We start from the raw sequence: 15,670 nt of genomic DNA on the forward strand, positions 1-15,670 counted from the left end.
AAACTTTCTCTGAAACACATTTTCCTTTAAATTTGAATAAATACACAGGAAGAGTGTTTATCCTGTAATCTACAGCAAACAACTCTCTAAGTAGTTCAAACAAATACAAGCAAAACAGTGTTAGATGTAGCACCTTTGTATTTTCTTAAAGATACGAAGCAGTCATCATATTGTATGTTAAAAATAGGCCCTCTTTTAACAAAAAATGTGAGTATATATGGGAGAACTTGAGTAGAATTGATTCATAATTGCTTTTATCTTATTCTTGATTGTTCGTAAAATACACCAAATGTCAGTTTTTAGGGAGGTAACAAATAAATACCTGAGGTCTGTCTGTGGTCTTCTGAAACACTGGTGATGGGGACACTACAAATAGGGGAATTGACAGGTGTTCAAACTTGTCTGTAAGGCAAGATCAGGCCCCAGTCATGGGTTTGACCTTACTCCCTTTGAAAATAATGTAAATTTTACCACTAGATTCAAAGTGCTGAAATGAACTCTAAAACTCTTGACTTTTTATCTTGATAGCACATACCCAGTATGTCCTGAATAATTAGATCTTTCAACTGGCAATAAAATCTGAAAATGGTTCTGAGAATAGGGCAATGCCAAGCGGGTAACTCTTAATAATGGAGATTTAATTGCTGCCAAGAGTCTCTAAAGACTTGAGAAGCACAAGGCACGACAAAGAAATAAACTGGACAAAACCACACTAGAGTGTGAACAATCCACATCTTACCCACACGCTGAGTTGAACATGAGCTCAAAAGCAGACAAGAAGAAATAGCAGATGTTTGGTAAGGGCAATCAAAGCGAGGCAGCAGAATTTAAAAGGGCATAATCTGAGACAAAATACTCTCAGCATTTTTTTGACTTTCAAAAATCCTAATTGCAAGTAAAAGGGCTGTAAAATATAGCTGCTAAACTACAGACCTTGAGTGGCTTTTACAGACGTGAGGCAAGAAACAGCCTTAATTATTTGCTATAATTAAAACCTTCTTCTCTCTTATTGTACATGTAGCTCCCCAAATACTTGGAATATCTGTTGATGACAAATGCAAAAAATACATTCTGAAACAAGACAGCGGGCTTATTAACTTGGCTTCAGAAATTAACATCAGAAATGTAGCAGCTACATGCTGCTCGTAAACCAAAATCATGAAAGAAAGTGTATGCATGAATGTTGTTCATGGAAATTCTTGAAACTGCAAAACAAACAAATTAAGTTTTCAGTCACAGCAGAGCCCAGAACACGTTCCCTGGATATTCTGAAATTGATAAAGGCAGGTGCACTTGGTCTTGGGAACACACCTCTGGGTCTCAGTATCTGTCATGACTGTTATAATTGCACACCAGTTGACCTACCCAACTGTCTTAGGAAAACTGGCGGCCTTACTGCTGACAAATACAAGTAAGTCTTTATCACTCCTGGAATTGAGAACTACTTTTGCCACCTCTTCACACCACTACTTTCTACATGCTTCTCTAGGAAAGAGCTCCTGTTCATAGTGGGATGCGTGTGAGAAGAATGAGCAACTGAACATCGCCAGCAGTCAGAAACAGTCTCTTCTGGTTTAGACATTGGAACGCACAGCGAAAAGGTGTAACTTTCCAAGTTCAAACGCCCGCATCACTTTCACAATTTGTCCCCGGGGTCTGAACAGAGCTGCCTGTTTAAAATGACCAACGCTAGCCCCTGGGGAGCACCAGCAGGCTCCCTATCCGTCCGCGGAGCGCCTTCCAGCCGCTTGGGCAGCACATCCCCCCAGCGGTAATCGCATCCCCCCGGCGGGCAGCGCATCCTCCCGGCGCTCAGCCCCGCGTCTCCGCCGACGCGTTGCCGCCGTCCCACGGCCGGGGACACGCCGGCTGCCCCCGCGACCGGGACCAGGACCGGTAGTGGGACCGAGTCGTCCCCATCCCCACTCCGCGGGCATGCGTCGGGCGCGGGCTCCTACCTTGTTCGAGGCCATTTCGCTGACGGAGTGCCTGGTCTGCAGGGTCTCCAGCTGGTCCAGGCACCAGTCCAGCTCCTCCAGGGTCTCGCTGGCCAGCTTTTGGTAGGCCTCCTCTGCGAAGAGATAGGGAAAGGCGTACTCAGTCCTCAGGCGCTTAACGGGACTACCAGCGAGCTGCAGCGCGTCCATCCTGCCGCGGCCGCCCGCTCCCCGCTGCCCGGTGCCGGCACATGGGTGCTGCTCCTTCATATTGCCACGGCCGCCGCCCGGCTCCACTATCCCTCGGGGCCCGCAGCCCCCGCTGCGCTGCGGCCGGCGGCAGCGGAGCGAGCCGGGCAGCGAGCACAAACTTCCCCGCTCCGCCCCGTGTCGCCCCGGGGACGCGTGTGCCGCCCGCAGCGCCGCCTCCCGGGGCCGTGCGCGGAGCTCCGCGGGCGCTCAGCGGCCGCCCTGTCCCGTCCCGCCCCGTCCCGCCCTGTCCCGGCACGGGGGCAGCCCCCAGCCGCAGCCCCGGCCCCCGGCCCGGCAGCGGGGAGGCGCAGGCAGGGCTCTGAATCAGCGCCGCTTCCTGTTTTCGCGGCTCCGCCGACGGGACCCGGCTGCCGGAGGGGACCCCCGCCCCGGCCCCGGCCTGGCCGGAGCAGCCAGCCTCCAGGGCTCAGGTACTGCAGGGATATTTGCTCAAGCCCCACAGACCGGGTGTATCCGTGCGTGTGTGCACAGAGTACACATGTTGGCCCTAAGTGCACAAAGAAAAAAAAAAAAAAAAAAAGGATGGTGAAAGTTTGGGAAAGGAACCCCATCTGGGAAACGGGCCCTCGGTAACGTTTCGATCACGAATGCCTTTTGGCACCTGGCCTAAAACTTGCAGAAATGACCCGCACAGAGGGAAAGATTTTCCCTTATCAGCTGCAGGAGATCTAGCAGTATGCAACTAATTACAGAAAAATAATCCCATGTCTAGGGGTGCAATCTCACCTACACTTCCTGACTTTTTTTTTTTTTTTCTTAAATATATCTAGGGAAAATGGTGCTCTGCACTGAACTGAGAGCTGAGTGTGTTTTAGCCCGGGCATGCTGTCTTTGCATGTGCTGTATCTCAAACATAAAGTTTTGAAACTCCTGGCACGCGTGGTTCTGGATCAGTTACATACAAATGTAACTACATGGTAGAGAAATGTTTGTTCAGTGGGCTTTTTATTCCTATTTAAAACATCTCCCTCGACTTGTTCCACACAAAAATAACTTTTTTTTTCTCTTTTTTTTTCTTTTTTTTTTTTTTCTTCAAAATATCAGACAAGCAAAAAATCAGGCAAGCAAATCAACTAAAACTCCTTTTACAATAACAAATTCCAGCATGGGCTAGTGCCAAATAGCTCAGTGCTTTACAATTCAACATCCAGGATACCAGATTTGTATCTTTTTACATTTCAGAGCACATGCTCCAGACCTTTGGGTTCCCTCAAAGCTGTTAAACCTTGCATAATTATGGACTAATTCAAAAACACTCCAGAATTTTGAATAATGTCCATTTACATTTGGCAAAAGGCAAAAACCAAGAACAATTTTGGATTGAGATTAATTGGCAAAAGTGCTTAAAGGAAATGTTGCAGTGCTTGCCCACATCAGGATTAATCTGTCACCTCAACAAACACAACACTTACAGACAGTCACCAAAACCCATTCTCACTGAATTGTAGATACTGTGTTTCAAACATGTCATGCTTACTATGCCCGCTGTATCTGATCCCCTCAAAAATCCCCTGGTAAATAAAGTCAGGATTTCCCAGACTATTTAGCCATCAAAAGAGAATCTGCGGCCTGCTGTAATGCAGCAGGCATCACAGCTCACTAGCTTCATACATTATTTTTAAAGAGTGGCAACTGCAGCTAATTCTTGGAGGTGGCTGGTATTAACCTCATACTGTAGATTCCATCGAGATCCATACTAGAAATAGAAATCACTTTGTTTATAATATGTTTGTAATAGTGTGTTGGCTTAAATGCTTTTGATGAAGAAGAAGAGGAGGTTAACATATGCATAGTTATCTGATGACCTTTACAATGATTTCATCGCAGATAACACGCATAATGAAGCGAGGTAAAATGAATCTGTGCAATGCTGTGATGTTGCGAGCCTGCAGCCTGCCCTTCAGCAGTTCTTGAAAATCAGGTATTGGAAAATTCATGTTTTTCTTCAAAAGTAAGCGTCATCCTTTCTAATACTTTATGACTGTAAAAGAGTGAGATTTTTTCCGAGAAGTATGAAAACAACAAAATAAACTTGCAGAATGCCATATTTAGGTAAAAGTAACAAAACACTCTGTTATTTTCAAACTTGAACTTCTTGTTATCCATGTAGCAATGATATGTATTTCCAACAGCACCTTACATTTCCAAATCTTTACCTACTACCCACCTTCCCAGTATATCAGCGCACATTAGAGAACGGAATCCATCACCCACAAGCAAGTTCCATCACTCTTAGGAGGATGTTTCTGACAACATCCTGTTGCTGACTCCCACATTCAAGAATGGGAATGGGGTCCTGTGAGGATCCCAGCTGACCAATCTGACTCAGGAAACTTCTGATGGCCAGTGTTTGGCTAAATACCATCAGAAAGACCTGCTGGACTCAGCATCTCCCACAAGCTCTCAGATTGCAGAACAGTCAGGTTAGTTCTGTAAACTTAAATGGAAATAAAAGGAACTCTAAACAATGACAAAGTCCTCATCAAGCAAACACCCCCCACTGTTCCAGCAGTTCTGAAGCAAAGAACTATAAGGGAAGCTTTTCTAAACAGTCCTGAAGCTGTAATTGTGGCCCACCACTGTTGTTACACAATGTGGTGGAAAATGTCTAGGTTAACAACTTTCCAAGTACAACACCTCGTCACCACTGCACTAATATACATATATATATATATACATATGTATATATGTATATATATATATATATATATATCAGCCATGCAGTTGTGACCGCCTCACAACTCTGTTTCTGACCTCCGTCTTACCTCTAGGGTAGCACCCTGAAATTCCCAACTCGGACTCATGCACTGATCAGTTTTCTGACATAAGCACCAGACCAAGCTTTAACTTTTGTAAATCACAGGTTTTTTTGACATTTATAAAGTTATTTTTTATAACTTATTAGGCCTTAACAACAGTGTTTAACACCAGTTGCTTTAAAAATTTGCATGCTGCTTCTTGTGTGCTTTTAGAAAAAAAGGAAGTGACAGAAAACATTCTCTTCACAGTTCACAGATTAGTACAAACAATCCCACCACATGTAGCTTTCAGTGTGGTACATAGAAAAAATAAATAAAAAAAATCAAAGGCTAGCAAGATTAAGAAGCTCAGACATAAGCATTTGATACTGCAAAAGCATTTATTTTTTAAAGGATGTTCTACTGACTGTTTTTGTAAAATACTTGATTCTTAGCACAGCTCCTAATGAAACACCAGAAATAGCTGTGCTTTTATCTGCACCCTTCTGTGGGAACAACTTCTGTTGAAAAATTTCAAATGGGAAAATTACCATATTACAATAGTTAGGAATGATGTCCTCTTAATTAAATGGTTCATTGTGATTTTCTTATACAGTGTCCTAGTATTCCTAGAGGACAAAAAGCAATACTATTCTTTTCTACGAAGTGCACTTACCACTAACCTTTTCAGTATTGTAAGCAATTTTAGCACAGCAGAAGGAAAAGGTGTACAGGTTCTTCATTGTTGTCTAATCAGTTGAGATTGTGTGATGCGAAGAGCCTACAAAAGCGTTGACTCAGCAAACACACAGTGCAGGGCTCTGGCCACTGTGTTGCCTTAAAATGGGAGTGCCTTGGATGCAAGGTATGGTCAGAGAAAAGCAGTGCCATGCTCCAGGTGGGCTCAGCATGTGTATTGTCTTTTGAGGATGCTGGCAAGTGGAAGAAGCTCTGGAAACCTCTAGGCTACTCTAAATAAAGACAAACTGAATATCTACTGTGAGACTCAGACCCTGGTCACTTTCTGAGTTTTCTGACCATATTCACGATTTTCCGTGTAGCATAAGACTGAAGTTTGGAGCAACAGAATCAGTGGGCCAAGAGCTGTAGTTTCTCATCATTTCAAAAAATGTTCTGTGGCTCAAATTACTATTATTATTTTCTATAAATGAGGATGCTAGTACTTAACAGCCTTAACTGATGGCTTATATATTTAAGTGACTTCAACACTTTAGTCAATGTTGGCACCTTCTATTATACATAGCCATATTAACATTGATTCAGCACAGAAACTGCATCCATTTTCTCAGTCACCCATTTCACAAGTGGAAAAAAAAAATATTTAGGTATTACTGAGAAATACATAAGTATTGTGACTAAAAAGGCTTTCTTTGTGGAGTGTTCACATCTCATACTGTTGATAAAATGAAATTATGAAGGATATTTTTGTTTAGCATCTAGAAATCTGGTAATATTCCTGGGGGGGCCCCCCCCCCATCACAAGTAAAACTAAATACTCTTGACCAGACTGGAGTGAGCGTCTGGGCAGACAACTCAGCTGCAGCGGTTTTCTCAAAAGCTTTTTTGATGGTTCCACTCTGAACACTCACTTTCTTCCATGCCAGGAATCTCTCCAAGTTTCCATTCTAGTGAAGAAAAATCCTTTATGCCAGTTAGTGGCCTCATGCATAGACAGACTGTGTGTCGATGACCAGGACTAGTCTTTCAGACTGTGATGATCAGTAGGGCTTTCCCAATAAACTGCTTTACACCATATCGCTAGCTTTAGCCTTAGGCTATGGAAACCATCCTTCCCTGAACAGAAAATGCTGTAACTTCCACGAAATATCAGGAGCAAAATGATAAAATCCAGTTATGCACAACTTGTCAAAATATTATATTATTTCTATATTATATGGATATTTTTAAAAATGACCATATAGAGAAATACAGATACAAAACACACATCAAATGAGGACCTAAAGGAAGCACACTACTATTTTCATAGGGGGAAAAAACAGCTTGCTTGCCAACATTTTGTATTTCTCTCATGGTCTCAGAGAACTCTATGTATGCCATATAACAATCTCTTTATAACTTACATATGCATATTTCAGGGACAAAGGTAGGAGCAACATACTTACACTCTTAGAAAACCAGATAACAGAAAGACTGTGGACATCTAGGAAGAAGTTGTCTTGAAACAGTCTCTTGAAACACATCAATTTTAGTTAGTTCAGAGTAATTAAGGCACTTTTGACTCCTAAAAATTTGGAAGAACTACATAATCAGACTCTCACTATGTGGTTTAATTTCACTGCTTAGGGTGTTACTTTTGGTGGCTCCTCTATGGTGTTGTCCCCCCCCCCCCCACCCTTTTTTTTTTTCTGTTCAAATATTTGGTCTACATCTTGGAAGAAGCTTTGGAGTGAAGTCACTCATACAGATACAAAGTATTGTGAGTCTAGAAGTATGCTTGCATTAAGTATTTGCAAATTCATCTGAAGAAATAGTCTTGCAATGCCACAGTGGTACAGCAGATTATCAGAAAAACATTCTCCCATTGAAGACAATCAGAAAAACATAGGTTCAATACACACAGCATATTTAAACGATTTACTACTGTAATGACACAGTGGGTCAAAATGTTTGCAGTGTGAATGTTTGTTGCAACTCTTTACTCTTATCAAAAATCCCATAAGACCAAATGAACTTCCACTACCACACATTCCTACCCAATGCTCTTTTCTGTTCCGGCTGCTTTTGGCAAAGTACCAGCAGGTTCCTGCTAGTAGGTCAAGTATGTTCCTACTGTTCTTCACTGTCCATAAGAACCTGCCAGAAGGACCTCATTTGTTCACTGGCAAAAGAAGTAAGTTCTCCTGCAAAGCAACCAACTTTGCTCAAAATAAAGATAAGGAAGAAGGTTTGTCTGAGGTTTTCAAGTAGTACTACAGCAAAATGTCATCTGCTTACATTTTTATCACTTTCTTTCTATGAACAACCTGCATTTGGAGGAAATGTATGTACATTTTTAAATTTCTTAGTTTTCCCAACAGTTGTAATTGGTTAGATTCTGAGACTCTTGGACAAGGAGTCAAATACTTGGTTCATTGTTCAAGCTGCTTTCATATCCTATTTATATTATACAAAATTCTAGCTGCTAGGATGTATCCTGAAGACCAGTTTCCCCTGCAGCTGTAAAATATTTGCTATCTCAGTAGGATACTGCTGTTCTTTCAGCATAATGAGAGGAGTCACAGATTTTCAAAGTAGAACAAAATTAAATTAACAGTCAATAAAATAAAAGCCATTTGGGCAAAAAGTTGGTGGTTCAAATAGTTACACTCTCATGTTTGCTGTTCTATAATATTGTCGGATCCTACTACAAGGGATCAAAGGACATTACATTGTATCCATCAGCATTTTGCTGAAGAGCTCAACTGTTATATATGCTTGGCATTTGGATGAAAGTAACAAGAAATACAAATCACTAAATTTGTGTATGGAAAATTTTAGTGTTAAAAAGACCTACTAACAATTTTGATTTCCTACTTTCTTAGAACATACGATGAGAACACACACACACACACACACACACACACACACACACACACAAAAAAAAGCTTGAGTTTTTTTTAAAAAACAAAACCAACAGATCATATAAACCATTAGAAACCACAGTCTTCACTTTTAAGCAGATTACTGATGGTTTTGTCTGAGATGCCATTAACTGCTAGACGCAGAAACTCTGTTTTGTCATAAAATTTCTATTACCAACTGAAACTTTTTCAGACTGAGAGGAAATTTGTAAACTGGGAGTTCCATCTGCGAAAGAATCTCAGGATCCCTGTTTGCTTTTCAGAGGAAAGTTCCTCAAAAACTTTACAAACACCTATTCAGAAATTACCACAGAATAAAATAAAAATAAAGATATCTCTAAGTACCAGAACTAGCAGTTTGTTTTCCTAAGCTTTTGTGTCTCCTGGTTGATTTGACTTTTGAACTTAACAACACCTAATGGTGCAGCCTGAGCTAACACAATATTAAAACTTATAGATGCCCAAGTTTAGAAAATGTTTCAGCTGGACTTTGCCAAAGAAACATCAATAGAATTCCTGGTGTCTGATAAAATGGGAAAGCTGAGTGAAAGCTTTCTACAAACTGAGGCATTCCTATTGGCTCTTTTCCATCTAGTTTCTGGCATCTAACAAGAAGTATGCTCAAACTAGACTATTTCTCTTAAAATAAAGTGTTAATAAGTGTCCTTTGTAGTTGTCCATTTTCACATTGCACTAAATTAATTTAATAAGTCACCACCTCACTTCTAGACTTAGCTAACAGCAGTCAATGATTTCAGAAGTTAATACTTTCCTTTTTCTAAGGAAAACACCCCAAAAACATCCTGTGTGTTCCTAGTTTGAAACAGATTTGCACTGTATTGATAAGATAAACTAAATGAACTGATGGCAAAGGGAACAGCTGGAGACCAGTCTTTAGCAGGTCATTATGGGGCCCTGGAGATGTAAGAGAAAGGAAACCTCCAAGTCTTGCCTCAGGCAGCCAGAAGCCTGCTCTCTTTTCAGCAAAGCAAATGGGGAATTAGGAGAAGGTGCAACTTCATTCAGCTTCACTGCTGGAAGCATCAGAAAGGGCAGTAGCAGGGATCAGTTTTCCACCTTTCCTTTAATTAAACTGTTCTCATTCCCTTCACATGCCATTAGCTGGGCTGTATTTACATGGGACAAAGGGTTACGCTTCTGCACTCTTCAACAAACCAAGAACACATGCAATGTATCTCTCTAACTTCAATATTTATTTTGTTCTTAAAGCTTCTGTCTTGGGTCAAGTGATGTCTGAATCAGCATTCGGGCTAGCAGCATGCTTCGTATCAGTGGACTCGGGTGCACTACTGAAGATAATAGAAAAACCTGAAGTTCCTGTCTGGATAGATACTCTTGGTGAATGTGTATGTGCTAAATCAGACCCTTACTAACGCCTGCAGGTCATCTATTGCACCTCCTTTCTTCTGTAAAACTCCACTTCTAACAGAACCCTTACTGTTATCTTGAATGTTTTTTGTTGTTGTTGTTTGTTTGTTTGTTTGTTTTTAGTGCCATTGCTTATTAATATATTCAAAATGTTATAGAAGTAGTGCCCAAGAACCTCATTCAGGATACTAGATCTCATTTATGTAATAGGTGGTGCAAAGTCTTCAAGCCTGTGGGTCCTCTCCCATGATTTTTAAAACATAACCTCACTTCCTATTTATGCTGTTTATTAAGCAAATATTGCTCCCATCCACTTGATTATTTGCTTTTGTGGAGGAACACAGATAATCCTCTGAAAGTCAGATACACAGAACTGTTATTACATTTGTGTCATCGGTAAGAAACCTACGGTTTAAACTGAATGAACTATGTTAGTCATGCAGTTTCTATACACTGGACAATGAGTCAGTCATTCTTTCTGCTACATTTCTGTGTCATATTGTCTCAGGAAATTATCCCAGAGGCTACCAGCCCTCAAGCTGACATTGTAAGTATCAGTCACTGTTACTGCTGCAAAAAGGCCAGGCTGGGAGAGGGTTTGTTTTGGATGACAGGTATGCAACGGATAAACGTCATCCAGCAAAACCACAAGACAGCTCAACCTGCTCCTCCATGCGTCAAGTTGAAAACTCGACAAACACTGTGTCAGTCTTTCCCTTACAGCAATTTTCAGCTCTTTCACAATATTCATTAACAGTTCATTTCCCTGAAACCCACAGAATGATTTTTTCCCTTATATTTTCTTTTAGTTAAAGCCCTGAGCCAAATGTTTAACATTGATTTAAGTGGTGCCACACTCTTTCATACTAACTGATGATCTCTGCCTCTAACTTTTAGGCAGATGAAGTAAAAGAGATCAAAAGCAGGGTAATAAATAAAAGGTGAAGGAAAGCTACATTACTTAATTATTTGTCTACCTCGTTCTGGAGCTTATGCATTGAGGAAGATTGCCCGACACTTTATTTTCTCCTTCCATGAGTACAGATCCAAATTAAAATTGATGGGAAACTTTTTTCCACAACATAAAATTTTTGAGATTTAAAACCAACCAACCAAACAAAAAAAAACACCAACAAGTATCTATATATTCTGCTCTACAGAAGGGTAACACCTAACTGGTTCAAAGTTTGTTTTTCTGTTTGTTTGTTCCTGAAATGCAATAATATAAAATCTTATCCTAAAATAGCTATCAGCCTGATTATTATGCAACTTTATTGGAACAGACAGGGCTAACATTTTTTTACTACATTTTCCCACTTCCTGTACAAGCATCCTAAATGTAGGGTTGTTTACTATTTTCAAGGCTGGTCTCTCAACTTTTTTTTTCTGTTGAAGTTCTTCTGATACGGATACATAATAAAGAGGAAGCTTTTACCTTCCTAGCCCTGCAAATGGTCTGTATCTCTGTGGCTCAAAGCTTTATTTATTTATACAAAATGGAGCAGCTCTAAGAAGAGATACTGAGATGCACACCACAACTGCTTTGTCTGAGATTCTTCCCCAATAGCCAGGCTGTGGAGGTACCTCAGTCTGAAAATGCCCTTGTATTGCTCTTCTCCTAATGCCATCCAAGAGAGATAAGACATTTTTCTAAGTGATGCTGGTACGGTTCTAAAAAAAATTGAGTGGATTTGAAAATTATTATTTTCTAACAAGAAACAAGAATAAGATTTCTGAACCTCTGAAGGTAATCAGCTAAATTTGGCTAATGGGTCTCGGATCTTACCAGAGGTAATTGTGACAGGTTTGATAGTGCTGACTGGAGCTCAGGTGCAAATTTGTCTGGCAAATGAAGGAGCCTTAACAAGATCACTAATCCTCATCAGTGCTGCAGAAGGAAACTTGGCATAGTAAGGAATCAAACACTTTTTTCCCAAAATGTTTGATTTCCTAACAGCAAGGAAGAGCACTGTGGAATAGAGATCTGTACTTCATGACTGACTTCATGTACTTCATCAATAAAAACACATTGTCTATAATCCTAGGACAATCATCTACACAAAAAGCCAATTTCAGCATGTTAACAGGTTATCTTACTATTTTTCTTTGAAACACAAGGTTTATTAGGGATATATATATATATATATATAAGGTATATATATATATATACAAGGTAATCCTATTTTTAGGGATATCTTTTACCAGATGAGCCAGAGCTGCCGCAGTTTCAAAGCATCACTTCTATAAGAGGTTCTCATCTACATGGGTTTCAAATAAAAATACTGGAACATACCTACATAAACACAAAGAACTGTTTTTCACTATGAGTTACCTCTTTCTTCTTTGTATACAAACCTGTAACTAGACCCTCTAGATATGTCCCAATGTCCTACACACTCTCTCTTCTGGAATACAAAACTAAGCATAAATCCTCATAAGTCCTCAGAGCTAAGTGCAAAACCATTAAAATTCTGCAGCTCAAGGTGTGAATATGATGGCAGAATGTAAGAGAGTAACCAGTTTTCCAGGCCTGGGAGATTTGGTAAAAGTAATACATGATTTTCTGCCAGCAGGGAAGGTTTCATAGTTTCAAAGTGAATGTCTTCTACTAAATGCTGTGAGTGAATATATATATATATATTTTTCCCTAATTCAGATGTAGCCTATGTGTTTTATTCTGTTCCAATAATTTTCTACTAATAAACTCTCTGAAAGGATAAGTATTTGCCAATAATTAAAGATATTTTTCCATCAGTAATTTATGGCTAAATTTATAATTTTGTACATTTGCATAACATCATCTGTAAACATTTACTACAGCAAGCTTGACCTTAACGAAGACTGCTTCTGACTGAAAGTCAAAAAAGAATTAAACAGGATGGTTGCTGGCTGCCTAGGGCCAAGCCAGTCTGGACTGCTGCACTTCTTGGTGAGTCCTTGACAATAGTGCTGAGCATCTTTCTTGATTTTAATTTTAAAGTAACTTGGAAAAGCCATTATTACATTTTGAAAGAAGAGGAAATTGCATTTCTTTTAAAGTAAATAATGACAGTGATGAATCTAATAAGAACTGTAATACAGTACCCTGCTCTCATAGTACAAGACTGGATTAACAAACCATATCTACATTATATCCGTTTAGATTGCACTCATTTTGCTCAACACTGACACACAGGAGTGGCACCATGCCATTTATAGATTCTGATAACAAGAAACTGTATAGACTACAGCAATTGCCTGAAATTACAAAAGCTATTTAGACATGAAAGGTTTTCCAGCAGCAAGCCAGTCACGTCTACTAGCACCCTCATATTTTAAACTGCCAGCCATGTAACAGACTACTAACTACCACAGCATAGTGATGATTTAGGGAAAAGGACACCAACCACCAACTTAGCAGCACCTTCTACCATTGTATGTCACCGAATGTGCCATGTCAGTATAGCCAAACATGACTCTACATTTCCTTTGAGACCTGTCATGTGTAGAGCTTCTGGTAAAATGGATTTGTTCTGTTTGGTAAATCTTGCTTAGTCAACACTTAGAACCAGTTTCCAAAGCACTGATTATTTCTTCATAGCATTCTAGGTAATTTTAAATTAACTAGATTAGTGTGTGTAGCTTGATAAAGCAATTGACACTGTGCCTGGGCATACCAGCATTATGTCTACATCAGATTTTTTTGTTGTTGTTGTTCCATAATATATCTAGCAACCTTCCACATTATGGAAAGATCATTGTGATATATTGCTCAGGTCACAGGAAGTTTAACTACAGATCATTTTCTTTAATTTTGGCTTAGGAACACAAGAATTTTGTAAAACAACATGAAAAAGAAAAAAAATGGTGCAGCAAACCAGTCAAGCATAAGAGATGTTAGTGATTTCAAAAGGGACCATCACAAACCTACTTTTATTATACTGTGTTGGGTCTGTCTGGGATGGAGTCACCTTTCCCTGCAGCAGCCCACACAGTGCTGTGCTCTGCACTCATAGCTGGAACAGCCCTGGTATCACTCCAGTGTTGTGTCTATTGCTGCATAGTGCTGGCACAACATCAGAACTCCCTCCAAGCCCCCAAGAGCCAGCAGGCTGAGGGTGGGCAATTGATGAGGAGGGGACATCACCAGGGCAGCTGACCTAAACCAACCAAAGGGATATTCCATAATACCTGATGTCACACTCAGCAATAAAAAGGGGGCTCTTGTGGGGGAGGGTCTTTCCTGAACAACCGGTACGCGTTTTGAGGCCCTGCATCCCGGGACGTGGCCAAACATCGCTCGTTGATGGGAAGCAGAGAATAACTCGTTTTTCCTTTCTCTCTGTGCTTCCACGCGGCCTTGTTGTTTCTTTTGTTTCTTTTTCTCCCCATTCCCCTTCCCTTTAATTAAATCATTCTCATCTCAAACCTCGAGCTCTTTGTGTTGTCTTTTCTCCCCCTTCCTCTTTGAGGAGGGGAGGAGTGAGAGAGCGATTGTAGTGGAGCTTGGCTGCCCACTCGAGTAAAACCATCACATATACTTTAACTGGTATTTTTATATTTTAATTGCTTGTTCTTTAGTTTTCATTTACTAGCATTTCTTATTGTTATTTTATGTACATATAAAACTCTTCCTAGTTTCACAGACCTCATATCATATTTTATATGATATGATACGATATGATATATGATATATGATATATGATATATATGATATGATATGATATATTATATATGATATATAATATGATATATATATGATATATATCATATATATGATATATTATATGATATGATAAAATATATCATATCATATAATAAACCTTTTCATGCACCTGAACACATTTCTCTTCCAAAACCTTTATTAAATTACTGTGTGCTTGAACATGGACCATAGATAAATGTCCTCTACCATCTCAGTCCATATCTGCTTAGTAGCAGCTCCTTGCTATAAATTACTAATGTGACCACAATGCTTGAAGCAAAAAGAGCTAAGATAGCTCAAGCAGTTTAAATTGTTGATCTAAATTGTTTGATTTTGTCTGAACCATATGAGAAAGCAGATACAGAAACTATTTTACTGCAAGGTAAATTTGGACAGTTTTAGCAGCCTGTAGTAACCTCTGTGACAAGAATCTGAAAAAGGACATCTGCCTATGGTTTTAAATAGCAATATTTCCCTAAAAGCTCAACCAGAAAACAAAGACCTCCTCGTGCTCCCAAGTGTATTTACACTGCTTCGGTTGAGAATAACTCCATTGGTTACTCTGTTTATTCAAATGTTAAACAGAAAAGTAGTTCTCACAAGATGACAAAAAGAATATTTTGTAACCTTACTACAAAGTTGTTCCTGCAACCCTATAAAATCTCAGACCTGTATACTTTATTGTACATCTATTTATTCAGGAAATACTTGAGAAAAAGAGTTATCTCGTGCATAATTTATCTATATTGATAAAAGAATTCTCATTTACATTCAAGTCTACAAAAAAACAGTGAACACCTTTATCTTTTCACCATAATTACTTCTGAAATTCAAAATATCTTTTTTTTTGTATCAAAAAACAGCTCTACAATCCAGAAAAAAGTACAAAAGAGGAAATGAAACTTTCTGTGAATACATATTTATACCAGACCTTTGGCTATATTCAAAGACACATACTGTACTACTACAAGTGAGTAGAAGGAATTCACAAAGTACTTTTGTTCATGGAGGTCTGCCTACACTTAAATCTTTTGTTCAGTCTGAACC

General features: G+C 39.6%; 1 protein-coding gene across 6 annotated transcripts in view; it reads right to left on the reverse strand.

Moving 5' to 3' along the window:
• PDE4D (phosphodiesterase 4D) overlaps nucleotides 1–15,670 on the reverse strand; it is a 651,373-nt gene that overhangs the window by 55,219 nt on the left and 580,484 nt on the right. For 5 of the 6 annotated variants that reach the window (XM_035310825.1, XM_035310824.1, XM_035310828.1 and 2 more), the window contains one exon: nucleotides 1,959–2,071. In XM_035310825.1, coding sequence (XP_035166716.1) covers nucleotides 1,959–2,071 — 113 coding nt within the window. Of the gene's footprint in view, nucleotides 1–1,958; nucleotides 2,072–7,092; nucleotides 7,112–15,670 lie in introns of those variants that run through there. The other variant, XM_035310832.1, reaches the window with a different exon arrangement.

Source organism: Oxyura jamaicensis, chromosome Z (genome assembly GCF_011077185.1).
Source record: "Oxyura jamaicensis isolate SHBP4307 breed ruddy duck chromosome Z, BPBGC_Ojam_1.0, whole genome shotgun sequence".
In the NCBI taxonomy this organism is placed as follows: Eukaryota; Metazoa; Chordata; class Aves; order Anseriformes; family Anatidae; genus Oxyura; species Oxyura jamaicensis.